This window comes from Phasianus colchicus, chromosome 12 (assembly GCF_987193195.1).
Source record: "Phasianus colchicus chromosome 12, bPhaCol1.hap1.1, whole genome shotgun sequence".
Taxonomy (NCBI): Eukaryota; Metazoa; Chordata; class Aves; order Galliformes; family Phasianidae; genus Phasianus; species Phasianus colchicus.
Window position 1 is genome coordinate 11999633 of NC_143447.1, and position 26607 is coordinate 12026239.

At 38.2% G+C, this 26607-nt stretch overlaps 1 protein-coding gene across 10 annotated transcripts in view; it reads left to right on the top strand.

Annotated features, from left to right (window-relative positions):
• ADAMTSL3 (ADAMTS like 3) overlaps positions 1–26607 on the top strand; it is a 179558-nt gene that overhangs the window by 141131 nt on the left and 11820 nt on the right. For all 10 annotated transcript variants that reach the window (XM_090148955.1, XM_090148956.1, XM_090148963.1 and 7 more), the window contains 8 exons: positions 3198–3327; positions 4363–4555; positions 5153–5332; positions 5983–6136; positions 10365–11445; positions 13556–13683; positions 13993–14121; positions 24894–25076. In XM_090148955.1, the coding sequence (XP_090005081.1) occupies positions 3198–3327; positions 4363–4555; positions 5153–5332; positions 5983–6136; positions 10365–11445; positions 13556–13683; positions 13993–14121; positions 24894–25076 (2178 nt within the window). The remainder of the gene's footprint in view (positions 1–3197; positions 3328–4362; positions 4556–5152; positions 5333–5982; positions 6137–10364; positions 11446–13555; positions 13684–13992; positions 14122–24893; positions 25077–26607) is intronic.

Here is a 26607-nt window from a genome sequence, read left to right on the forward strand (position 1 = left end):
TGAGGCTCACACTCACACATAAAGTTGAGAGCATTTTCTGTAAAGTAGTCAGCAGTTTGGTAGCTGGTTACTGCTTTGACCAGTTTCATTGACTACCAAAGTTGTTTACTCTTTTACAGAAGGAGCATTGCCAGTGGTAATAGACCTGCAGAGAGGCTAAAGCACGTGTAGGATTTGAAATTTCTTCTGAGTTTTTTCAGTTGATAGTTCATACTTCTAAGCAGTCATCAAAATGAGACTAATAAAAATAAATGTCCATCCTCTTCAAGGCACAGACTTGAAGACATTCACCCCCTTATACACACAGCAACTTTCAACCCCCATTTTCTTTTTACTTTAAAAAGAAGGCAGAAAGTGTTTTTTTTTTCTCCCTAGCATTCTAGCATTTAATGCAGTTTCATACACTGTGTATTTCGCTGTACAGGGAAGCTTATAAAAGAATGTAAATGAATGTGGTTTGAATGCTGGGTTAAAATAGAAAATATTCTATTTCACTGAATAGTAGGATAATTACTACAATAGGGCATCATATTACTGTAAAAATACTTAATGCTCCCTGCTGCATACATAATATTTTAGTTAAATTATCTACTATGTTTATATTATAAGCCAAGAAAGTCATACATATAAAACTTTGCTTGTTTGAATAATAGATCTTTCCATTTTCCAATTTACATAGAATAAAAAATTCATGCACGACTGAAGTTCCCAACTAACGTGAAATTATAGCTGAGGAAGAGAAATCAGATTAATTGTTGAGACGTTTTGACAGTTAAGTTCAAGCAAATATTGCATCAATTAACTGTAGTTATTTATTGAATAGTGTCCATAAACTTCAAAACTAAGGAGCAGGAAGGGAGGTTGTGGTATGTTTTAACAGCTCTGCAATACCTGTTCTGTGCTTACCACATCAAAATGAGGTGCCGTTTTCCTTGAAATGAGGCCTCTGTGGGGAGTAGTTGCTACTACTGCCCTGTAGTTAAGTCAAATAGAAGATAGACAGCATATCAGCATGTTCTTCTGGTAACACTGTGAAAGCTAGGTAGGTCACACTGCAAAGCAGAAGTGCTTTAATGAACTCCAGGTGGCAAGCTACAGTCACCTGGAATGGCATGGCTTTTGTTCATTTGGCTGACCAATTTCATTTTTATAACATGGTGATATGCAGTTCCTATGGGTTTACTGCTGACTTAGATGGTCTGAAAGGAATTTCATTTCATTCCCCTCCTTTGTGTGAGATATTAAGAAGATATTACTTATCACAGCCTGGAACAGAGCAGCATCAGCTCTGAGTATATCTTCCCACAGGAATGCAGTGAGATCAGCAAAGTTGAAGGTGTGTAGCATAGAGTAGATTTTGACCTAAAATAGAGATTATGAGGATGCTCGATGTCTGCTTCATTCCTTGTCTGATCATGTAATTCATAGGCTTGTTCTGCCAGAATGTAATTTCTACATCTTTGTTTCTCTTCTGGAGATTGTCAGGTGGGCATTTCGTGTCTAAGAAAGGAGACAGGAATGCTGCTCTTGTTGAACAAATGCACACTGATCAGTTGGACAGAAAACATTTGATTGCTTTTGTTATCAGTACGTAACAAAATAGTAGAGTTCTAGGAAAAAAAAAAAGTTTGTTTATTGGTTTATCTTGCTTGGGCATTTTCACATCTGCATTATTGCCTTGTGATATTTGTTAAAGGCTTATTCTCAGCCCTGAGGGTGAAATATGATTTACTCAATCTGTGTGTTCTATGTTAATGTAATTATTGATACTTTGATCTAGTAGACAGGAGTAGGTTGTCAATCACATATAAGGTCGGGTCTTCTGTTCTATAAAAATTCATGACTTTGTAGATGCAGTCAAAACATTTATATAACAGGATCTTTCTGAACTGAAAATGAGTCCCAGAGGGGATCTAGAAGTCTACCAGAGAGCCTGAAAGAAACTGCAATATGTCACTGTGAAAAATCACTGCTGGTCTGTACCTGCTAAAGTGTCTGAAATAGTTGAACTGATTCAAATATCCCGAAGAAGTACTGTGACCTGGACTGGCTTATATGCTCCACTACTTAAAAATTTTTTATAGGTAGAGGAATGGCTGGTTTATGAAAAGAATGACAGTATTCATGAATGTGGTGTAAAAGACAGAAATATGGAGCATTGGCATGGACACAAAACTTCATGTCAAACGAACCAATGAGTTCACTGAAACCAGAACAAATAATGATCAACAGTGTTAGTAAACCATTCCTGATGTACAACTGACAGAGATACAGGAGTGCTGTAGAAGCCTAGTAACTTTTGTGTAGAATTGTGGTGATGTTTTGAGGTAATGTCATAGGTAACAGGAAGCTGTTACTGAAGGTTTCTGGTTAAAATGCCAGCCCCTTTGAAATCTTAGAAGATGGTCATGAGAAGAGACATAAAACTTGCTGCTGAAAGCGATTTTGTGTCCTTCAAAATCACTGGGAATAAGTGAAAGGTAGGAAGGAAATGGATTTGAATTCTTTGAATGGTGCCATTTTTTACCTGGAAAACATAAAATGCAAATTTTCAGTGCTTTTCTGTTCTATTGCTTTATGATCACTATTATTGCTTACCTAGAAGATGCAAGTAGTAAGAGCTGTACATCAGAAGGTGCCAAGAATGGCCACAAGAAAGGAAAGCTCTGGGCTGGGTCAGATTTGCTGCCTTCAGCAAAACCATCACACCTCTTAGGACTCTTGTCAGAACGGTTGCATTCAGTCAGACTCTCCTAACTTCTGCAAACTTCTTGCATATTTTTAATTCCTTTATTTTTGCAGATCTCTAGCTCATGAAACTCAAGGTAAGTGAGGAGTAACTTGTACCCTGATTTTGGCAATTAACCATTTGTTGGCTTGAGACCATTATAAAACCAAGCAGATGCAACATTTGGTGGTGCAGAGAGTGTAATCTGTTTTCTGCTTGTTTTCAGAGATTTAGAATGCCAAATCAAGCCTTTTCAATACTACAGGAGCAAATTTCAACATATAATTTACAAATAAATTTCAAAGTTTAAGTTATATAAGCTATCCCAGTGTTCTTTTTGACTCAAGAGGTCATTTTTAAGCCTGCCATCAAAATCAGTATTTGGAGCTTTTTCACTGAGTGTTATTTGAGAGTAAGCATTACAAAAATCTCTTCTGTTTTCAGTGTTTCATGAGTGTTTTCTTTCCAGGAACACAAGAAGCCATTGCGATGTGTCTGCATGTAGAGACAAAGCAAGCTGTCAATGAAACCCTGTGTGACAATTCCAAAAGACCACCACCAATGACTCATGCTTGCAATATGAAGCTTTGTCCTCCAAGGTACACTGTGATAATGGCATCGTTCTGAAGCAAAGAAATGGTTAACATGACTTGAATAAATGTTGTCTTTCTCAGAAAAGAGTCAAATTGTAGAACTGCAATCTTGGTTTGGGATGATGTTTCATGTTTTCTGTCTTAAACAAGGTTTTTGTGTTACGTTGTTGGGTTTTTGGTTTTGTTGCTTTGTTTTGCTTCATTCTTTCGTCTTCACTTCTTTTCCACTCCACATTTTCATGTTTGCCATCGTCTGAAATAGATTTCTTCTGTGTAGATGTTTGCCAGGGGTGGAAAAAGAGACTTAACTGAGAAACTAAGAAGCAAAGAATATTTACTTTCTGGACGAAAAAAAAAAAACAAACAGTGAAATTACGACTTAGAGTGACTTTGAATTCATGCTTTTTTAGTATCCCTATACAGTTGTTACAGGTTTGTTACATTTGTATGGGAATCCCAAGGAAAGAATAAAAGCAATCCAAACCCAAGTAAACCTAGCTAGTTTGGTCACTTGCAAGCGAATCTTTGATATGTATTGCCTTGTTTATCCCCTATGTATCTCTGACATACTGATCTTTTGGTGTATTGTTTCTAAATTGCATTTGTAGGAACATAATCTTGCAAAATGTAGAGAACAAAAGTTAATACGAGTAGGATGTAGTATAGAAAATGAATACATAATTTATGTTTTGTAAATGTAAGAAAGATGTATTTATGTATTTACATTTACAAACATACTTATCAGTAGGTTGCCAACAGGCTGTTTGTTTTTATGAGAAGCATTCATTTTTCATGTAAATTATGGAGTCCAATAAATTTACTTGGATATAAGTCTTTATTACTTTATTGTGAATAACTTCTGCATTTCTTTATTCCCTGAAAGTTTATAAATCTAGATTATAATTTTGCCTTACGGTCAAACCAAAAGAATGTTTTGGCCATCTATCAATCAATATATCTTCTGTTATTTTTTGCTAAGTTCTTTTTGGGGTTGATTTTTCCTTACCTTTTCACTGAAAGATGGCTATGTTCTTGGAACAGGTGGCAAACTGGTCTGTGGAGACGGTGCTCAGCAACTTGTGGAGTTGGGATACAGACGAGAGATGTATACTGCCAGCAGCCAGGAGGATCTACTGTTGCTGCTGAGGATTGCAAAGACAAAAAGCCTCATTCTTTACAAGCTTGTAACCAGATTGATTGTCCCCCTGTTTGGCATGTTGAGGAATGGCAACAGGTATGACTGGGTCAGAGAAGGAGTTTAAGTGTAAGCAGTGTTCCTCTGTCTAGGTACTTGAAATTCTTTATCCCAGACAACATGGTTGGTAGCTCCTAGACTTTGATATTGAAGAAGATCAACTAATTTCAATGGAATAAGTTAATCTAGAGTAAAAAAAAAAAAAAATGTTTTCTCACTACTATGCCATTGAGTACTGAGAGGATGAGGTTGAAAGTCTTTAGGAATTCAGAAGGTTGGATATCAGTTAGTGCAGACATCACTTCTCTTTTGACACAGCAAATGCAATTATCTCCTTTTGGAGACATATTAACTGATGTAGGGCACAGTCAAATCTATGCATAAATTTTCTTCAGGATTTCTACTCCATAGTGGTTTTTAACGTAATAGTTGGGTTCTCCTCAATTCTAATGTATTAGATAAACGTTTTATCTGAAGAATTTTCTACAGGCTGTTTGCTTCTTAATTGAAACCAGATGACATTCTTCAAGACAGCATAATTATGGGGAGTCTTACGGTGTCTGTGTAATCTTAATGGTGTGATGCGTAAGCACAGGTGTATGTGCAGGTGTACATGTTATGCTTTTTTCTTCTCAGTGTTCCCGTACTTGTGGAGGAGGGATTCAGACCCGCAAAGTATACTGTAAGCAGCTGTTGACAGATGGAAGTTTCCTGAAACACTCTGATGACACCTGCCAGGAACCCAAATTGCCAACTACTAAATCATGCGCGAAAGTGGACTGTCCTCCTCAGCTGGTTGTAGGAGAATGGTCCAAGGTGAGCAGCTCCCAGCAAGTCTGAACCAAGACCTACACTTGCAACGTGATCTCTAACGATATCTGCTTGGGTAAATAGTAGGTGATCGGTGCAGGAAGTTCACAGGGTAGCAGAAAGTTTCACAGGATGTATATCTGGACTAAACTATGCACAGAGTTGCCTATAAGTAGGCTGTTCACATCCCCCCTGCAGAGCTGTGTTTGAGTTGCTGAGAGAAACGGCTTCTGAAGGTCAAATCTTTGTTTTATTCTGTCGTGCTCTATCTTTCCCACTTAATGTAACTCCCTGTTCAAATGGATTTTAAAAAAGGCTCTTTAGAAGATGGAACTAAAAGTTTGTGCAGTACAAACTAGAAGTATGGATGGAGAGACTTGACGCAGACTCTTTTGAACATGCTGAGTTTTTTCTCTTAGATACTGGATTGCATTGCTATATTCTCTTTGCAGTTGAACAAAAAGAAATATGGTTATGCTATTTTAATTGTTTCTGAGTGGTAGATGGAATAAGTTAGCTATCTAATATTCTTATTGCTTGGAAAAGTGCTGATAACACAAGGATTCATATGGAGTAGAGAGCTTTGTCTCTCTCAGTTTCAAATTAGTATATGTGTCGTGGGACACCAAGCTTAGTTTGCATCCTTCCTTTCACAGTGCTCAGTAAGCTGTGGTGTTGGAATCCAGAGAAGGAAAATTGCCTGCCAAAACCGAACAGCAAAGGGCCAATATGTTGCAGTAAATGAATCAATGTGTAGTGGTTTGTCTCCTTCACTGCTTGTAAGGTCTTGTCAAATGAATGCCTGCAACAGTAAGTATGTTACTTTATGTAGTTTCCTGCTGATTTTGAATGATCTGTTTATACAGTAAAATCTGTATACAGGTGAATTCACTCATCTGCCTGTACTTTAACAACATCACTAATCTGGCGTAAACTGAGTATCATAATTAGGAGGCCAGTGATAACAGGATTGTTTTTAATTTATTTTCTACAAGACAGAAATGTAGGTCATGATCTAAAGGAGTGTTTTTTGAACACACTGTCTTCATATATGCCTCTCACTCTCATACTCACCTACACTTGCTCTGATTATTTTTCCTTTATCCTTTATCTCAGTCACAAAAAAAAAAAAAAAAAAAAAAAAAAAAAAAAAAAAGAGTTTGAATGGAGTATATATTATGAAGGACATTAGAAAAGATAAGAATGCAGTTCTGGCTTGTTTTTTTCATTGTGTATTTGTATTGAACTGGACGTTTAGCTTTGCACGGTGGAATTCAAAACCTGAAACATGCCAGTGATAACTTTATGTATAATGTCCATCTTTCTTTGTAGAAATGAAAATGCCAGACTATGAGCTTTGCAGGAAGTGGTGACAGTACAAACAGTCCTTGAAAAACTGTATTTTATTTCTCCCTATAATTTTTTTTTTTTTTTTTTTTAAGAAAAAGCTGCCTATAGGAATTATTCAGTTTGGGCACAATATATTTATGATAGTGATGGTAGTTGCACAAATAGCTTATGTGTAACAGCTGTGGAAATACCTTGCAAATATAATACATGTTCAATTACATGCAGAATTTAGAACAGGGAGTTCTAAATGCAGTTTCCTTAAGCCTTAACTTGGCTTCTCATTCCTTTATAAAGGAGAGTAGCAGTATGCAGGTTTCAGGAGCAGAGAGCTGAACAGGAAGGAAAAAAGACGATCAGTTTTAGGTTTGGGGAAGACCAAGAGCTTGTTTTTGATCATAGATCACAAAAATAAATGTGTTTTAACTCAATTCATGCAACTACCAAGAAATAGCTGATTTATAAATGTTGAGACTTTGCTTTAAAAGTTACAAAATAAAATAAAAAATAGAATAATTACTGATTCATACATAATATGAAACTTCTTTTCCTGGCCTGCATTTCAGATTAACATGCCAAAAACCTGAGGTTCAAAGCTCCACTTAAATAAAGCCCTGTGGACTTTCAGGAATGTCCTTGGCATAAGGTTTAATAAAATATTTTGAGCTGCATATCTATCTGAATTTAATTAATTGTGGATAGTTGAATGACAGTGCAGCCGGTTTGCAAATTGCTTAGCACAGACTGATATTCAAGTTACATTGTCAGCTTCCACTGCAGTGCCAAGAAAGCAGTACACTGGGTTGCATAGGGAGTGAATGGGTATGGATCGAAGTGACAAAAGAAAACCACTGTTTTTTCCCTTCATCTCCAGAACTGTTTGGAACAAGGGAACCCCTGCAGCTTAGGTCTGCCTGGGAAGCACTGGCTGCGCAATGTGAGGGAAGGGGAAGCTGTGGGATGCATCCATACCCCCAGTTCTGGTCTGGGTTTTGCAGGAGGAGGCAGGGCAGCAGGGCTTTGGTTTCAAGAAAAATGCAAGAGGCGTTGCACCTGCAGCTGTAGGTTCAGGCCTCCTTGAATGGGAAGTGAAGAGAAGGCAGGAATGTAGAATGGCCCACGGACAGGTGGACAGTTAGCAATACAGAGTGAAGCAGAGGCACTAATGGTGAGTGGTATGCATACTGTTAAGGCTTCTTGGTTCTCGTCTGTAGCTTGGATGAGCTCCTCCTTTTTTGCTGTCTCATGACAGTGCTGGGGCTTTTCAGGCTTGATCTTTGACAGTGGGATTAGTAATTGTGTCTGTTCTCTACTTAATATTGGTCCTATTAAATCAGAACATTCCTGAGTTTGTGATTGCTAAGAAAAAGGAAACAACACCTGTCTTGCTCTGAGGTCACCAGCTAAAGCTGCACAGGACCATTAGAGGTCAGAGACTCAGATGGATTTGTACCAGCTGATAATGAGGTCCAATGGCTCCAGTACAATCTAATCATTAAGTAAGGTTGACCCTGTAGAAAAATCTTTCCCAAACAGTCCATTACCTCAGCAGCTGCAATGCTGGATGTTACTAAGGATCTAGAAATACTTACATGGCCTTAGATATTTATATGGCCCTATTACATATCTATATGGCCTGCCATCCACAGCTCTGAACTTTATTTCACTCCTAAACTTGATCACAAGGCACCAGTAAAAATGTATACACCCTTCAGTGTTGAACTGCTAATGAGAGTTAGTGGTCTTTCTTTTTTAAAGAAATGAAATGGATGAGACTTGTTAACATATTTATAAGTACACAATGGGTTTAATTCCATGTTGGAACACGTAGTGTAAACAGAGCACAGCCTGAAGTATTTTGTGTGTTTAAAGTTACACTTACTGTGTCTGTAAGTTGGATTTTGGAAATTGAAGATTTAGTATTGGAACATTTCCCTTAAAATAAATATGTGGGGCCCAATAACTTATTAAAAACAGGTCACTAGCCTAATAATTTTAGTAAACCAAGTGCCTAAAGCAATTTATTTGTTGCACCATGTGAAACAGTTGAGGGAACTACATATCTGGATAATGAATACTGATATAAAAGCTGTGTAATTATGAAACCATGATATCCCCACTGGTCTGAACTCATTACCCAAAGCATTGAAAATAATCATTTTGTTTTATAAGCATAAGAATGCACTCTAGGGTGTAGTTCATACAGTGTACACACTTATTGAATGCTTGAAACATTCAGCTTTTCACCTATTTCTTCACAGCATATTTGAAGCATATGTATATTAAGAAGCATGCTGTTTTTCAAATATTATTTGTGTGCCATCAATGTGGTTGTCATTTTATTTATGTACCTACCAAATGAAATACTACTAATGGTTTCAAATTCAAGCACGTTGGGAAGCATTTTGATTTGTGTGCCCATTTCCTAGCTCATCAACTTGATTTGCAGACTCTGAGTTTTTCTGTCTCATACCAAAAGGCTGGACAGCAAATACAATTGGATTGCTTCCTAACGCCAGTGCTGAGTGTTTCCCAGCTCCCCCCAGCTGGCCAATTTCATTGTGCATGGAATGAGCTCGGGGTGTGTGTGCCCTTGCTCCCCTTCTCACGTGCCTTTCTTCTCACCTACCTACTGTTAGTTGTTTGATCATAGTGGGGCACAGTAGTTGCCAACAGTGAGTCAATGCAGTGGTATCTGTAGCCTTGCAGTCATTCTCATGTTTTCTCCAACATGCCTGTCCAGCTGCTGCTGGAAAGCCAAGCCTTCCTCTGGTGGTGGCATTCAGGCAGCTCCTGGGAACCTGTCTACATCCAGCTTCCTGCAGAACAACACAGGAGGACTTCGTAACACCCAGTGTCTCTGTATCCTGTCTGCATGATGCTTTAAGTGAGGCTGTCTGTTCGTGTTAATTCATCTGATTGCTGTATTCAGCTTCTCCAGCTTCTGACTTTTCCCTCTTTCCTCCCCTTCCTTCCCTTCTTTTTTTGGCACAGCACTGTGAACACCTCATCTTTCAACCCGAAGAAATTACCCTCAGTCAAGGATTGCAGGGTGGCTCTGCTTGTTGCATGCACTGTCTTCATTGACGGTTCCTTTCACCTCCTGTGTTGCTTTTTGGCTTCACTTAGTGAGACAACCAGCAAGGCCAGCCAACAATTTAAATAGCAGTCCAAGGGAGCCTTGCTCTTCAGATAGATTTTGTTTTATTTAGGTCATTCTGCATTCAGCAGTGCTCAAATGCAGGGAAAGTAATAATGTGCTCAAATGCTCAATTTTTTTTTTTTTTTTTGTTCACTTTTTCCATTCCCTTTCATCCCTAGCCTTTCTGAGGCAGCAATAGGAAACATAACCATAAGAGGATTATGTATATAGTATAAAATAGTACATAATATATACATTTAGGTATGTGTGCACCATCTATGTCCTTTGTATAGGTAAATGTTGTCTGTATTTTCTCATAGTTGGGAGTCTGGGGGAAGAAGTAACAGAATTCTTGGCTGGAACAGGAGAATGCCATGGTTTCATCTTGTCCATATTTTTGCATTTTTGTGACTCAGATAAAAGCTCAGCATGTTGCAATCTGATTTAAACAGAGTCAGGAAGAATTCTGTCAGCCATTCTGTGAAAAGCAGATTTTGTATGCATGAATGCTAATGATTAGTTACTTTTCAAGACTTCATTTTATTTCAGAAATTAAACCAAAGCTTCCAGGAAAATCCTCTGCTCATGGACCTCGGATTATCAGTATTCACCGTGTGTACATTCAGACGAGACAAGAGAAGCGCATTAATTTTACCATAGGAAGCCGTGCCTACTTACTTCCAAAAACTTCTGTTGTAATTAAGTGCCCTGTACGAAGATTCCAGAAGTCGCTTATACGGTGGGAGAAAGATGAGCAACACTTACAGAACTCTAAAAGACTTGGCATCACTAAGTCAGGGTCACTGAAAATACATAGTCTTGAAGCCACTGATATTGGTGTGTATCGGTGCATTGCAGGCTCAGCGCATGAAACATTTGTACTCAAACTGATTGGTAATGACAACAGATTGATAGAACCACCAAGTCTTAGAAAACATGCCAGTGAGATCACAAATGCAGATCACAATGAGGCCAACAGCTTTGGGGCCAAATGGCATAAAATGAACAAAATGTGGCAGATGTGGAGTAAGAAAAATGAGCTCTATTTGGGTGAGAGGCAAATAAACGACCAACCATTTCTGAGAAATCTCGAAGCCTTTGGGAGTAATTCAGCAGGAGTATTTAGCTCTCGTGAGTTCAAGAATAAACGTCTGGAGGCAGCAGTTCTGCAGGGTGCCTACAGCATGGACACTGTGCAGTTTGAAGAACTAATAAGGAACATGAGTCAACTCATTGAAACTGGAGACGTCAGTGATGACTTGGCGTCCCAGGTCATTTATCAGTTAATCTCTGAGTTATCTAGGCCTCCACAATCAACCACTGAAAAATGGAAGGGAGCCCAGGATGAGAAATTGGCCTCAAAATTCACAGGCAAATCACCAAACGAATCTGATCGTTTCAGCACAAAAACTGTGGATAAGTTAATGTCTGACCAGAAGGTTCCAGTTATTATGAGGCAAAAGGAAATTCCTGGAGTTTCCTTTAACAAAACACTAACTGTACGAATTGGAAATACAGTTTTTCTGACCAAGAATACTCAATCTGTCAATCTACTGTGTGAAACAGCTGGTATTAGTGAAGTGAAATATACTTGGACAAAAGATGGTGAGACATTAAAATCCTCTGAGAAGTAAGTGAATGTCTTTTTTTTTCCAATCATTGAATGAATTACTGTGTTACTATAAACTGTTAAGATACATCCTGCTGTTTAATATTTAAAGATAATCTGTTGTAAAAATGAGATAAGCATTAACATTGTGCCTTCTGTCCTTTTATTTAAGCAGTTTGATGTTTTTTCACTCAGTCATCTGTCACGTTTTGTTTTGCTACCATCCAAGTGCATGTCCATTTCCACAATATTGTGTGCAATGAATGACCTTTTTTTTTTTTACTATATGAAGGGATTTGGATGTACTAAGTGTGTATCTTTTAAGCTGCATCAGAAAATGAACAGATTTATAGTCAGTTAAATTGAGACAATTGAGTGGACTTGTTCACATACCAAACACAGTAGGCTTGAGTTAAAACTTCTGCCATTGTATAGATGAAAATCAGTCTTTCTGATGCCTCTTTAGGAGGGGAAATATCAGTGTTATCTTCACCATCCTTCAACACAGTAAATTTTTTATAAATACCTTCAGCTGTACAATTGTTTGTGAAAATTTAAAAAAAAAAATCTCAACTGTTTTAATACTTTAGAACTTGCAAATATTTTTGTTGATGGCCATGAAATACAAAATAATGCGAAGAAAACCCCAAAACTCTAATGTCATCCTATTTGAGATCTGTAACTGAAGAACTACTGCCATATGTATGTAGTACTCGTATATTAAGACTCAGCAAATACTTCTACTTCATTGCTGACAAATTAGAAGCTCACCTGGTAATACTAACACAAACTTCATGTGAGAGCCTCTTGGAGCTGTAGTTAGCTCTTGAGTAATGAAAAAAGTGATTCTGAAATGATAAGGATGTTTTTGGATACTTCTCAACATAGTTAACTGATTAACTACACGACCAAGAAAAATATACTTCTGCAGGGCTATCAATTAAAGCAAAGACACCAAACGAAGCCATTTTTAAAACAGTAAATGTTTTTGGAACCATGTAGCTCCCAGCAGTTATGTTTAGTTTGTGAACCATGCATAATTTCCCACTAATTTTTGTGATACTTTCTCTTTTTTTTGACATTATGGTGTTTTATTTATTTATTTGTGAGCACCTATTTGATTCCTAATGTCTACTTTCATAAATTGCCTTTATTTTAGCTGGTGTTTTTTCACTTGAGGATATATTGGCAAGCAATTTTCTTTCTTGTTTTTTTTTCAGAGAAATGTTCCTTACGTGTGAGTGCATGTGTGTGTGCTTATACATACATGTGTGTATGTATGTATGTGTATATATATATATATATATGTACTCAAAATAATAATAGTATTGCAGCAGAAAAAGTCTGTGAAGCGAGAAGCAGGTTGTATATCTGTTAGGTTTGTGAAAGAGGGCCGTATTCCAGACATGCATGAGAGGACGTTAGACTTGTTTGGTTGAGGTGCAAGTATTTTTTTAAGATGTTTTTGTCCATCTCTTCCTTTTGTAAGTGTATTCTGTGGGAGAATGCCAAATCTGCAGGCCCTTTGGATGAGTACATGGCATGACTCATATAACATATTGCTGAGAAAGGTAACAAGAGGCACAGTTATGAAACATCAAGGCTGCTGTTTTCAGTCTCTTCTCAGACTGTGAAGCCATCTCTCATATCTTACCCCTGAGATGACAGGTAGAATATCCAAGAAATCTGATGAAAGATTTCAGATTTAATGATGATAATATTAAAACTAACAAATAAACTGCAGTAAATTGGAAGTCGGATTAGACCATACATTTGCAAACTCCAAGATTCTGCTGAAAACAAAGTTTGTTCTAGAGAAATTGATTTTTTGCCAAGCCTAACACTAATTGTGCTGATGTTCCTGAGAGTTTTTGGTTAGCAGCAATAAAACTTGCTGTCCTCCAAAGGGCTGCTATTAGAGTGCGACTTTGCAGAGGAAGGATATCTGAAATCCTTCCATGCATGTATCCTATAACACTCCTTTTGTCGCCAAAGAGCAGGCAGAACTGTTTCTGCATGCACTGATCTAGAACAATAAACGCCTAGAGAGGAATTTTGCTGCTCTTGCAAGAAGACCCAGCTGTGTTTGTCCCAGGCCAGTAACATGTGTCTTTTCTTGAATACTCTGCAGAGTGATCCTGGACACCATTGGAAAAGTGCAGATTCGCAGTCCTACTGAAAAGGAACTTGGTACATATGGATGTCTGGTTGTTAATGACTTTGGTTTTGATATGGAAACATCCTTACTATTGCGTGCAGGTAGGATTGTAGCATCCTTGGAATTCATGTTATGTATAAACATCTATCCCAAATTCAATTAGAAATATTTTCTTTTGCTATCAGTCCATGAAATCCTACCTGATCTAATAGGTAACAGTGAGATGGTCTTGTTGCTCTAAAACCAGAGCAGACCTCAAAAGAGTCTGCTTGTGTTTATTCGACCTCTATTTTCTGGGTGGTTCTTTGCAAGCAGAATTCTATATCAGACATAATGAATTTAAACACATAATCTATACTTAAGTCAAATAATGATTTTAAACTGATTCTTTCTTTCTTTTCACTTCAAAGAGGCTCCTGTCATCTTGTTCTCCATGTTAAATGTTACAAATTTGGAAGCCAGCAATCTCTCTGCAGTTGTTGGAGGTACAATCGTTGCAAAAATTGGAGCAAATATTACAGTTGAATGTCCTGTGAAAGGTAAGCAAGAACTCCTCTGAAGTTGTTTGTAATGTTAGAATAAGAAAAATTTGAAAGAAGCTACCAGCAAAAGCAGCAAATCATTGTTCAGAAGTCATTTCTTATTATGCATGTCACCCAAGCAGTCCCATGTCTTTACCGTGTCACTTTATTTTACACGTGTTATGTATTCAAGCAGGCTTTCATTTGAAAGTGCTTTTCTTTCCATCAAGATGTCTGAGGCTCCACTACAGAGCTTAAAGCCCACCAAAGTGAACAACTATATTGCTGCATTAGCAGGCATAGCCAGCTGACTCTCTCATCAGAGACTTTCCATTATCCCTACTTGAGCTGCACATGTGTCTAGACCATTGTTAAAACTGAGAATGAAATCTCCAGCCGTAGTTTAATAGAACTTTAAACCTGACAGTGAGGTAAACTTACCTCTCAGAGCCATCAGTCTGCAGCTGCAGTAAGAAAACAAAAAGTGCCGAGCCATGAAAGTATATTGTCTAGCACAACATCTGTCGAGTGGCATTACTGTTACTCAGGAGCTATGTGCATTAAGCAGTTCACTGTTTTATTTTGTTTTGTTACAGTCCTCTGTATAGGAAAGGTAGATATTTTGAGTCCCATCAGTGCTACGTTCTAAGTTTAATTTGTAAGATTTAACTTACAGAGGCAATATTCTGTCAAATATTCGATAAGTGAAGACCTGCCTTTTGTGCCTTGTACATGAAAATGCTGATAACAGTGAACATTACAGTTGAATGCAAATAGACTTCAGAGAAGTCGGCGTGCCTTTCACACTTGCTGCTGGAGGACTGTGTATCAGAAAGTGTTGATACTGTACCAGAACACTGATATAAATATATATGCAAATAATTCTGCATACTGCAGTGGCGCCAGCCTAATGTATGTTGGGACATGTGACTCTGCTGCTCACTGTTGTACCGAGCCTAATTTTTGATGAAGTCATATTTTCCAACTACAGTTTGGCAACTCTGTGTATAACTGCCCTATATCTCAAATTCAGCAGAGACTTAGTGTCACACAGTTAATATTAATATTGTTAGGATGGGTAAGCAGTTAGCAATTTAAATATAAGTTAATATTTTCACATGGGACTATGGATTTCCAAATGCTTTAGCACTGTGTATATTAGTGAGCCAAATTTTAGTTATGGTAAGACACTAGTGTTGACTTAAAAATGATTTATCTAATTGCTTTATTTCCTGTCATTGCCAAGGAAGTAAGTATTACTGCTTGTGAATAAAATAGAACTGGTCTGTCTTAAAATTTCACTTAGCTTAGTGGCAGAAAAACTTTTGAAATGATGTAAGAAGAGTTATTTCTGATCTCCCTTATGAAAAATAATATACTACTGACTTTAGTAGATTGAACTTAATAACACTCTCAGCTAATGTTTGTCTAATAGGGTGGGACCCAAAAATATGGCCATTTACAATGTAGTAAAACGGGAACTTTGATGTAAGTGCCAATTAAATATCATGTGAATTATCAGACAAGTGAGCATTTGAATCAGAAGAGACACGCCAATATGTCTATGTACTCTGAAAAATCTGTTCCTACAAACACACAGAGTGTCTGCAAGAGTTCTTTCCTCGTCAGATGCAATTTTACAGTAGTAATCTCCTCCTTGAAGAAGCCCACAGTACGTCTTCATAATGAATATCTGACATAAAAATGACAGGGGTTGAATGTGACTGACAGCTGAGGGTCTCTAAGAGAGGACTGTAACAAAAAATTAAAACCGAGAGCCCTTTGAGTTTCAGGTACACCTTAACCCCAACTCTGGGGTGCCTTTTCCTCACTGCCCATTCTCCTGAGCACTCAGAAAGAAGGCTATGTTTTCTTGGTGGTAACAACTTATTTGTGCATCGTAAGCAAAATATTTCTAAGCAGCTATGTGTGTCTTCACGTATGACTTCATGTTCTGCTCCACACTGTGTCCATCAGCACAGATTTCTCAGTGACATCGAGTGGATACATCGGAATTGTTGGTCTCTTTCTAGCCCACAACATAGCTGAGCAAAAGAAACACTGTATTATGAATGAGGTATCCTGTGTGCATGAAGAATATTAGTGCCACGCCACTGGCAGAATTCTTAAATTACCTTCGCATTTCTGCAATGTCTTCTAAGGCTTTTGGAGTTGTTTTTTGTTTGTTTTCTGTAGGCTAAGTAGCCTATAAACCTTTACAGTTGTTCAAACCATGATTTTCTCTGAATAAATCCATGTGCTGAGTTCTACATTCTGCGTCTAGTTGTAAAAGACCTATGTTTTTCTTTATGAAAGGTATAAAAATGATGTACATATGCAAAAAAGGTAAGTTAATTATTCAATTAGAGAAAAACATCATGCTGCAGAGTGGAATTCCAGCTGAAAGTAGGGCTACCCAACTATGTGACAAAGGGCTGTGAAAGATAGAGAGGAGCTGAAGTTGTAGGGAAAGATTCACTTTTCTGCTTCCTGTACTGGCTGGCTAACAGCTGTACAACGTAGCCCTTAATTATTCAAGTCCAGAAGAGAAGCAAGTATGTTCCACTTCAGGGGCTCAGCGTTCATTAGGCCAGGCTACACAGGACAGCTCTTGTTTGATGCTTTTAATGGAAAGGGTGTGAATTTTAATATTACGTACAGTGTTAGCCAGCTGAGTGCAATTTTCTTCCTTTTCATGTTACTGATTTTGTTCCTTTTGGCCCTTTGAGAGCCTTTCTTGCATTCAGATAAACATTTAGAAATGCCAAAGATCAGTGTATCCTAAAAACAAAAATAGAAGGAACAAGCAAGAAAATGTAGCTAAATAGCTGAAGCTGGTAGTATCAGCTTCTTTTGTCTTTTAAATGAATAATAAAACTTTTTTCCACTAATTATAATAAACTCACTCTTATAGCTCCCACATGTACATATGCTAGAAGACACTCATAACATTCTGGACAGATTCATATTCCATTCTTACAGCCAAGACCTTTTCAATCAACACACATGTTATAAATATCAATACTGATTGCTCCAAATTGCTCTTGGATAACATTTTTGTATTTTCATAGAATATCTTCTTGTAATTATTACTAAAAAAACCTGAAACTGTCGGAATCCACTTATTGCAAAACCCTGAAAGTTTTAAGTTGAAGTAAAACAGTAGAGGAAAAAAATTAAAATACGGACATTATATATATATATTTAAAAAAAATACATTAAATGTGTATTGTGTGCCACCTTCTGGTGAAAGAACAGAAAGGACGTATATTGACATGGTTGGTTAGGCTCTATGCATTATATTGCATCTCTGAAGTAACTTGGGATAGAGGCTTTTAGGTGTAGAAACTCTATGTTGATCCAAATACTACATTCCTGTGAATATACTTGACTCTCAAAAAATAACACGTTGTTTTAAAAAGGAGTGAGAAATACACAAAGCCTGTTGAATCAAAGTCATCCTTATTCACATGTGTTTCGTAAAGATGGATGAGCTACTTGCTGTCACTATTGGAACTTGAAACAGATCTGTATAAACCAAGGATTCAATTTTCCATCTGTTGCTTCATTTACCCACTGTACTTTGATGCAGTTTTTTTGTCTTCCATGTTTAACTCCTCAGAAAGCATCTCAGCAAAGAATGGCAGTTTGTTACATAGCACACTGTATATTTCTTTGCGTGTGTTTTTCTAAAAGCAGTTAACAAATTTCAAAAATTTAAAGGAGTACGTATTGCTTTACTTAATGAGGAAAGCATGACTGTGTTTATAATTTGTATAATGATGGGAAATTGGTGATCTTGTGCTTCTTTTTATATGAATACACCCACGTTTGAGTTTTGGTTTGGATCTGGCATAAGCTTTGCAGTAAATCTTTCAGTCCTTCCCACTTAGTTATGCTTTGTTTTGTGTCTCAGAACAGTCTGGGAGCCTGAAAACTTGATCCCTTTGGATGAAACTGAATTGAAAGATGTGCCTGCAGACTTTACCCTCAAATACTCATGGACAGTAAGTCCAAGGGCCAGGAGGGAATCACCAAGTATTCCAAGGCAGTGTGAGCATCCCTGATGCTCTCCACCACTTGCTAGTGTGGATAGAAACGTAATTTGTGGGGAAATAAACATGAATCGGCATGGTTTTCACCATTGCTTGTTTTGGTGTGTGTTTCTCCCTGTCCCTCACAGTTTCTCAGGTAGGCTTTTACTTCAGGTTTTCAATTCAGGAAGAATTAAGGCGGATTTTATTAGAAAAAGGTAAGATTTCAAAACTCTATTAGAGTTCCTGGAATGCTGAGCAAGCATGTGGGTATTACCCTGGCACTTCTTACTTTGGTAGTAAAAAACTATCAAGAATTTCCCTAGGCAGAGTTTTATAAAAAAGGTGTAATAGTGTAAAAGGTGAGGTTATCTCACTAGTTAGTACCTTGTTTTGTGATCATCAGTACAGGAAAGGAGCACGTGGTCACATCTTATAGTGAGGAGAGATCACAGACAATGTGTCCCAAGACTCTGCTCCAGGAATTGTGTTCTTTAACATTTTAATAAAAGTTCTGAAAAAGAATGGAAACAGTCAGCAAAAGCTGTGAAGGATCAAGATTTATAAAGGCTTATCAGATCTAAAGCTTCCCATGAACAGTTGCACACAGATCACACTGATAGCGTTTAGTTGCTAAATGAGGTCAGAGAATGTTTGGAATTATTTTCAGAATAAATTTATGTATAGAAGAAATAATCTTAAATATAGGTGTGTGCAATCAGGAGGAATTGTGTCTGCATGACTGCCACTGAGAGAGAGGTTTGTGCAGTTGTGATGGTCAGTTCCCTGTGAGCATTGGCATGCTCCTGGGCAATGACCATAATGGTAAATCAAAACTAATGGCAGAGAAACAGACAAATGAGAAAATGTAAATTGGCAATTTTTAAAAGCTGTGATGAGTCCTGTTTGCTAATTTCATCCCAGTGGTACCAGAAAATATGGAGAGAAGGGAAATATTAAAGGAAACATGTATAGTGGTTTAATTGCTACTTCTGGTTAATGAAGACAGGAAAATATGTTGAGTAAGTGTCATTCAATAGACGTCATCATTTCTCTTTGCTCAGCTGCCCATCATTGGACACAGTGCTGGCTTAGATGAAGTTCAGGTCTGATTAAAAGTGATCGTTCCTATGTAATTCTGTCATTTTGATAAAATTATATTGTCCAAATCCCTGAGCATGTCTGTTTTATGAGCGTAACTAATAGGGTTCTTGGCATAATAGCCATGTGAAAGTGTAATTAGTAATCGCTTGGGTGAAAATGCCTCTGATAGTAGTGCTGACCTGTAGAACTGCTCTGAAGTGCACCAATGAGGACTTTGCAGGGGATTGACTAGGAAATTTTGCATAGCAGTGATTTCTGAGTTTACACTTGACTCAGACCTTATTTAGTTGCCTTATTTTAAATGTCTGGTTTTGAAAAATCTTAGCACTAAACTTGTACAGCTGGAAAAAAGATCAAGTTCTCTTTGAGCTGACAGCTAGAGAACTAAACAGAACTTGACAGAGCTGCAGTAAAGGGTGGGATGAGGAGGGGTCTTGCTTCAGGAACCCCTCCAAGGAGGTCACCAGCTGTAGGTAAGTGTATCAAAACCCTGCCAGATGCTGCTGCCACCCAGGAAGAGGGATTGTTGCATGGAAGAGGTAGAGGTAATAGCTTTGACAGATTGTAAAGGAGCAGGCTGTATCAGAAGGTAGGAGGGAGGATCATACCAAGGCCCAAAATGTCTCATTCTGGCTTTCAGTCCATCCATTATTCCTCGTGAAGTTGGCAAGATCCACGCAGGTAATTTCAGTAGCAGTATGCCTTCGGTTTGTTAGGCTCCATGAAAAATTGACTGCTCACACATAACTGAGATGAAAATTGCACTTTGCAATTTCTGCTAAAGAAAATAAGATTTATCAATCAAAGTAATTGAATGGTAAGTTATGATAAATCCAGTGTAGGTGTTAGGGGTGCAGAATCAGATGACATTCAGTGTGTATCGCACTGACCCAGAATCATTTCCTCTGAAAGATGACACGTGAAGTTATGCTCTAAATTTAGAGAAGTGCAGTTATCCTCTACGCTTTTAGAGGAGTGCAGCAAAGAGTGATTTGTGCCAGCACAGTTCCTCAGTTCTGCCTTGCTCCTGAATGGGAAATACAGAATACTTTATGAGATTCTACATAGCTGGGGGAAAAATATCTGAAGACAAATCCAGTGTTTTAGAGCGACTAGTTAGTAGGCCAAGATTTTTATGGTGTGTAATATTTCATAGGGCTTTCAAGGTTGGAGGAAATTTGTTTTTGAACACTGAATATTTTAAGGGCACCCTATAGTGCAGATTCCTATTTTTTTTTTTCCTTTTTTAAACACGTGTTTCACAGTCCCATCCGGAGCTAGAGTTTTTTTCCATAACATTTGCTGTCCCAGGGCCACTGATGGTGGAAAATGACTTTTTTTTTAATGGAACATTGAGTATTTTAGAGCTGCTCCAATGCTAGTGGAAAATAACCTGTTCTTGATGTCAGAAAAATAGATTAGACTAATTTTAAAGTTTTATAGCCGCTTAGCTCTATAGTAGAAATTTTTTAACATCAGAGCATTTGGATCCTTTGCAAGATTAAAATTCTGATTTTTAAGGTTTTTCTATGTCTGAGAAGGTCTCCATTCAGGAATGCATCTTTTTTTCATAGAAGACAATTGTAGCCATGCCTTATTTCAAGCATGTGTTTAATTGCATTCCCTATTAGGGATTGATTTAATCCTGTGCTTAAGTGCTTTCCTGACTTGGAACCATATCATATGATTGTTTGATTTTGCTGCTGGCTGAAGTCAGCAAAGCGTCTCACCCCCAAACCTCACTGGGATCTAAATTGTGCTCAGGGATTCTGAATCCTTGGCAATTTGGGTGAGCTGATACCTTTAGGCTCATCCTCAGCTGCATCTGAGTGGACTTGGGGTATGAAGGAAACAAAGGTGGCTACAAGCCATCTCTTACCTCTTGTTTTTGTACTGGCTGGCGATCAAACTAGGAATTCTTCAGCTTGAAAGCAGTATTTTTTTTTTTTGTGTAGATAGGGAGTGACTTCCTTCCGGGGTTACAGACTGAAAGATTTACTTTTTTGTCCTGAAGAGAAGGTCTAAGAAATGATTCCCAGAATGACTTTGTGTCTTCTGACCCATCTAGAAAGGCCTTAACTATTTTGACTGTTAAAAAAAAAAAAAGAACTTTTTTTAATGATATGCTTGCACTGTATCATGCAGTTTCTGAGAAGGAAAATTAGTGTGTCACAGTACTGAAAGTGTTGTCACAAGAGAAATGCGGGCTTTGTATACTTTGCTTTCCCACAAGAGCTGGTGAATGAGGCTTCTCTCAATGTGCAGTGCCAAGTGCTGGGAGGGAAGCAGCATCTTATCTCAGGAGTAGTAAATATGTGGTCAGATCTCAAAAGGAAAAGCATCAAAAGTCTGCATGATGGGAGCTTTTTCAACAGAATTGTGTATATGGTGACTGCATGCTGGCATTGCACTGCTTGCTGTGATGTGGGAAGGATTTTATGCAAAGCACTTTTAAACAGAGAAAGGTGAATGTACTGCTAAAAATAGTGTTGGTTTTTTGTTGGTTGGTTGGTTTGTAATCCTCCAACAGTAAAAGTTTCTCCTGATAGGAGCTCCAGAAGAGATAGTATGCACTAAAGCCAGATTCTGCACCCCGTCTCTCTGGGATGCATGACTCTGAAAACTTGATTTAACACTTGTGCTGTCCAATTCTGGGTTCCCCTGAAAGGTAGAACCCCTGCTTTCTAACAGACAGCTATGTCCTGCCTGTACAGTGTACAGAGCTGTGCCCCCCCTGCTCTCTCTTCTCCAGCAGGATAAGTACAACCTGCCTGTTACAGGTCCCTGAACTCCTCTCTGAAAGGGGAGGAATGGAAAAATGGAATGGAAAAACTTGAGGGATCCCCAGAATTGACTGTGAGGAGGCCAGCTCAGAAGGGAGACTGTGCACAATTCACATGAAATTGTTAACTGAGATTTAATTTCACCTCTTGGCAATTTGGGATAAAATACAGTACAAAGGTGTTTTGATTATCCTCACCGCTGTTTTCAGCACAAACTCAGATTTATGAATGCACTCTGAAGGTATCTAGATAACATTAGCTCTGCTTTATAATGGCAATGTATGCTAATGGCACGTAATGCTTAATAGTATTGGTTTTCCATGATGTATTTGACTATCATTCTAAGTGCACTTTTCTGCCACTTTTCCTGTAAGTGACAGCACATTTAGGATTACTTGGGCGGATTAACTGTGCATTTCAGTTGGACTGACTGTTGGACTGCTGTGCAGATCTCTCTCCTCCCTTCTGTTTCTCAGACTTGAAATTTATACTTGTGTATTCACGTTATTCACTTGAGAAATGATCTGATTTACTTGTGTGTGTGTGGTACCACTCGCTTGTTTCCCCTGAAGAGAAATATATGCAGTTTCTCAGAGAAAAGAAGAGGAATCACTTGCAAGTAGCTTAAATTGACTTAAGGGTGTGTGACAGCTACCCAATTTTGAATTTAAAATGAGAGGCAAAGCTGTTCTGCAGATTTCTTCTGCAAACTGAACTCCAGTCCAGGTTTTAAGACTCAACATCTCTTTGAGTGAGAGAGAGGTAAAGGAGTAGAGACATGGCAATTTTTCCGGCATAAATACAAACCAAGTTTGGAAGAAAGTATTTTACTTGAGTAAAATCCCAGAGATGGGGTACATTTCTGAATGCAAGCAAAGGGAAGACCAGCATGGGACGATGTTTGGGGCTGAATTTTGATAGAGGCACAGGTTAAAAGCCTAAATCTGACCCTTTGCAGGCATTTTCATGTTTTTGTGTGTTGTGGAATTCAACTTTAAATCTTTTGACTTTGGGCCTCTCCCAGCCGTGCTGCTTCTGGTTATTTTTGGCTCTGATGAGCCTGCAGGATTTTGGTGCCAGTGAGGGTAGGCTGGCTGCAAACCTGTGAGCCTCAGCTCAGCATCCTTATGGCACCTCCTCAGCCCATCCGTACTGAAAGAATGTATGCCTGAATGGCCTTGGAAATACACTGTAAAGGAAAATGTGTCTGAGAATGATACATTTTAGCCAGAAATATGGAATATAATGGAAAAAAGACCCTTAGAACAAGAATTCTTCCTAATTCCAAAAGGATTTTTTGATGTGGCATAAAGCTGCTTCTGGAAACTTGAAAAACAGCCTGGTTTTTTTGGATCCGTGCGCACTCTGTAGATCTGTATCTTGTTTTACACAATTGTATTCAGTAAATCACATTCTCATGAATTTGAAAGCACTGAACAGTTGCTAATTTGCCTAGAATTTAAAACTATGATTATGCAGGAGAGTGTTTCTGTCTGCTGTCTTTCTAGACAAAATGGTATGGGGAGCTTTTTCCTTCACTGACATAGCAGGATCCAAAAAATTTGTCTGGTTCCTATTACGGTAAAGGAAAATCTTGAGGTGTGCATTGGAAGTGCTAAGCCAGTGATCGAAATGTTGAAGTTGTTCCTAAAGGCTATTCCACATCATGAAGACATCATCTGTAAAGTAATACTGCACAATGATCTGTGAAGAAAGGAGACTGAATTAGCATTCGGTATGGCTGAGATTTCCAAATGTCCCACGTTCAGCTCAGCTTCTTTACCAGGACCATTCTGGTAGCCTTCAGGGAGCACCGATCAATATATTTAGACAAGAAAACAGAGATCAGGTAAAGGATGGCTTAACTGTTCTGACCATCTTATGCCTTGTGCATTTGCACACTGCTGAGACTGGCCATCATGCCACATGTTGGACCTACCCACTGAGTTATCCCAGGTTTTGGAGCTTTGAGAGAGCACTCCTGCTGGGGAGGCTCTACTGAAGTGCAAACAGTGAAGTGCCTGAAGTGCCAGCTCTCAAAATATCATTTAAAGGCAAATGTTTGTGGAAAAGAAAAGAGGAGAAGTCCTTCCACTGAAGTAATATTGTGCAACTGGAAAAACCACCTAATTAAAAATCAATATCCAAAGTCCGTTCATTGATTAAAATTTAGAATGACAAGTTTTCTTTGAATACAGAATAGTTCAGTAGTCAAGCTTAGCAGTAAGGATGATAGATCTTTGGTTTTCTGTAGTGTGGTAAATGAGATTGCTTAACAACTGAGCCCCTAATTTAGTTCTTAATAGCTTTTTCTGTTCCATTTCCTTCACACTTCATTGTAACAAGCTGCATTTATGACATCTGCTGGAGGAGAAGTTTTTAGAGGCTTTTTTGGGGTGTTGCATTTTCTATTTTATTTGATAAATATAAAACCTTTCCTTCAAGAGAAACATTTTATCTCAATTTCTATTTCTGCTTTGTTTCATCATATTAATTCCTTCCTTCCTGCATTCTGGGATACAAATAGTTATGTTAGTTGGTTCTGACTGAGGTTAGCAGTCTCGCATCCTTTAGAAGAGAGATACATGAGTACATTGCTTTTGTAGGACTGGTAGCAGCTTTTAAAGCTGTTTTGGGAGCTTGCCTTGCCATGCTTAACCTTTATTCTCAGTGGGATGCTGAACTATTAATAGGGCTCAAACAAAAATGTTTTTGTCTGTGAATGGAAAAACTACTAGTTTTGCTGCTGTGTCATTACATTATCTGTGAAATGATGAAGGAACTAATGATTCTTGTCTGTTATGGTAACAGCAATATAGATCATATATCTGATTTCATCCTAAATGGTTTAATTATCTACATTTTAAAGGTGTCCCCCATCCGAATGTGACATGGTTTACAAAGAAAGGCATCCTACCAATTAGTTCTTTCTTCCTTTCGAATGGCTCTTTATTTCTGAGGAATGTTTCCTATGAAGATGCAGGAACATACTCTTGCAGAGCAACTAACGCTCTTGGAAAAGCTGAGGCTGCATCCGTTCTCCACTTACGAGGTAGGTGCTAAATGAGAATTCCTTAATGATCACATTTAATATGATTTTTTTAGTGATAAACTAGCTTGGGGTGGTGTGGGTGATTATTTGACACTTTCTTATGAACTTGGAATGTTTGAGTGGATCTGATTCCTGGGATCTGAGCTGTTCACTGTTTTGCATTTCCTGTAATACTGGATCTGGGTTTAATGTGCTTAATGTGTGATTTCTTCAAAAACTGTTCCATGTTCTTGCTTCCAGGCAATAAGTGTCAGCCCTTAAGCTCAGAGACACATTAGACAACTAAATCTGATGTCATATTGCATTGTGCCTAGTGCTTTCATATGGAGAAACAAGGTGGGCTGGAGGAAACTACAGGGAAACGTAGTGAAATGAAAGCAAAGTGGTGGTGGTGTTTCCTTTTTAATCATAAAGGCCAATAAAACAAAAGAATAGTGAGAACAAAAAAGTTTGAGTATGAACTGCTAACTCAAAGTAGAACATTTTTTTAAAAATTCCATTTAAATGACTGTATTGTTAGTAGATAAACAATCCAGTGCTCTGTAATACAGTCATGCCTTGTGAATAACTCCAATGAATGGATTATTCAGCTCTGGAGATTAACTTTGTCACCATTTTGCTGTACAAAGTACGACACAACCATACATGGCCAATCCTGGTACAAAGCTTTCTTTCTTAACCACACATGTAAGGCACATGTTAGGTATGTTTGGATCTGTTGGCCAAGGAGGACGTATCAAAGACATAATATGAGTCTCTATGTGAAGATGAGCGTAGACTGAAGCTGCTTTCTTGGTTTCAGTTTTCCTGGATTAGGTCTAAATTTCACATGTTCCAAAGAGGAATATTATTATAATGATGTGTCTGAGAAGCTCACTCACAAGAGTCTGAACTTCATTTCTAATGGCGAGCAAATGGCATTAGTTTAAATAAATCTTGAGTAGACAGAAGAATGCCAAATTCTGCTTTTTTTTCTTTTTTACTACACAAAGCTGTGGTGAACTGGGAGGACTTTCTGCTATCAGGATTTGCAGATCACACTGACCTTTGTCTAAAGCAACATCAGGTCAGACTTTTTGACTTTCCCACAGCAATTACTGCTTGAACTGGGGAAGCTGAGCAGTAGAGCAAAATTTGTACAGCCTTTTCTAGTAGAAGTGGCTAAGAACTGACAAGGGAAGTAGCTGTTTGCTGGTCAGTGCCAGTATGGGGCTGATCTCAGTGTAGTTCTGTGGAGACTTTTGTTTCAGGATTTATGTAGGTCACTCCGAATGTAATGCCTTCTATTTATTTCCAAGGAAGTTACAACACATACAGAGAGCACAGTAGCAGTGTTTGATAAAGCAAATTCTCAGCTACAGAACACTTCTCTTCAGCACAAGTCTCTGCCATTAGCCATGTGTTTTTACCAGTGGTGAACCAGAGCCTGCATGCCGTGCTTGTAATAATGTGCACCAATGGAGTGACCCACAGTTGCCACTGCTGAAATGCACCACTCACTGCATCACTGTGCTCACACCCACTTTTATGG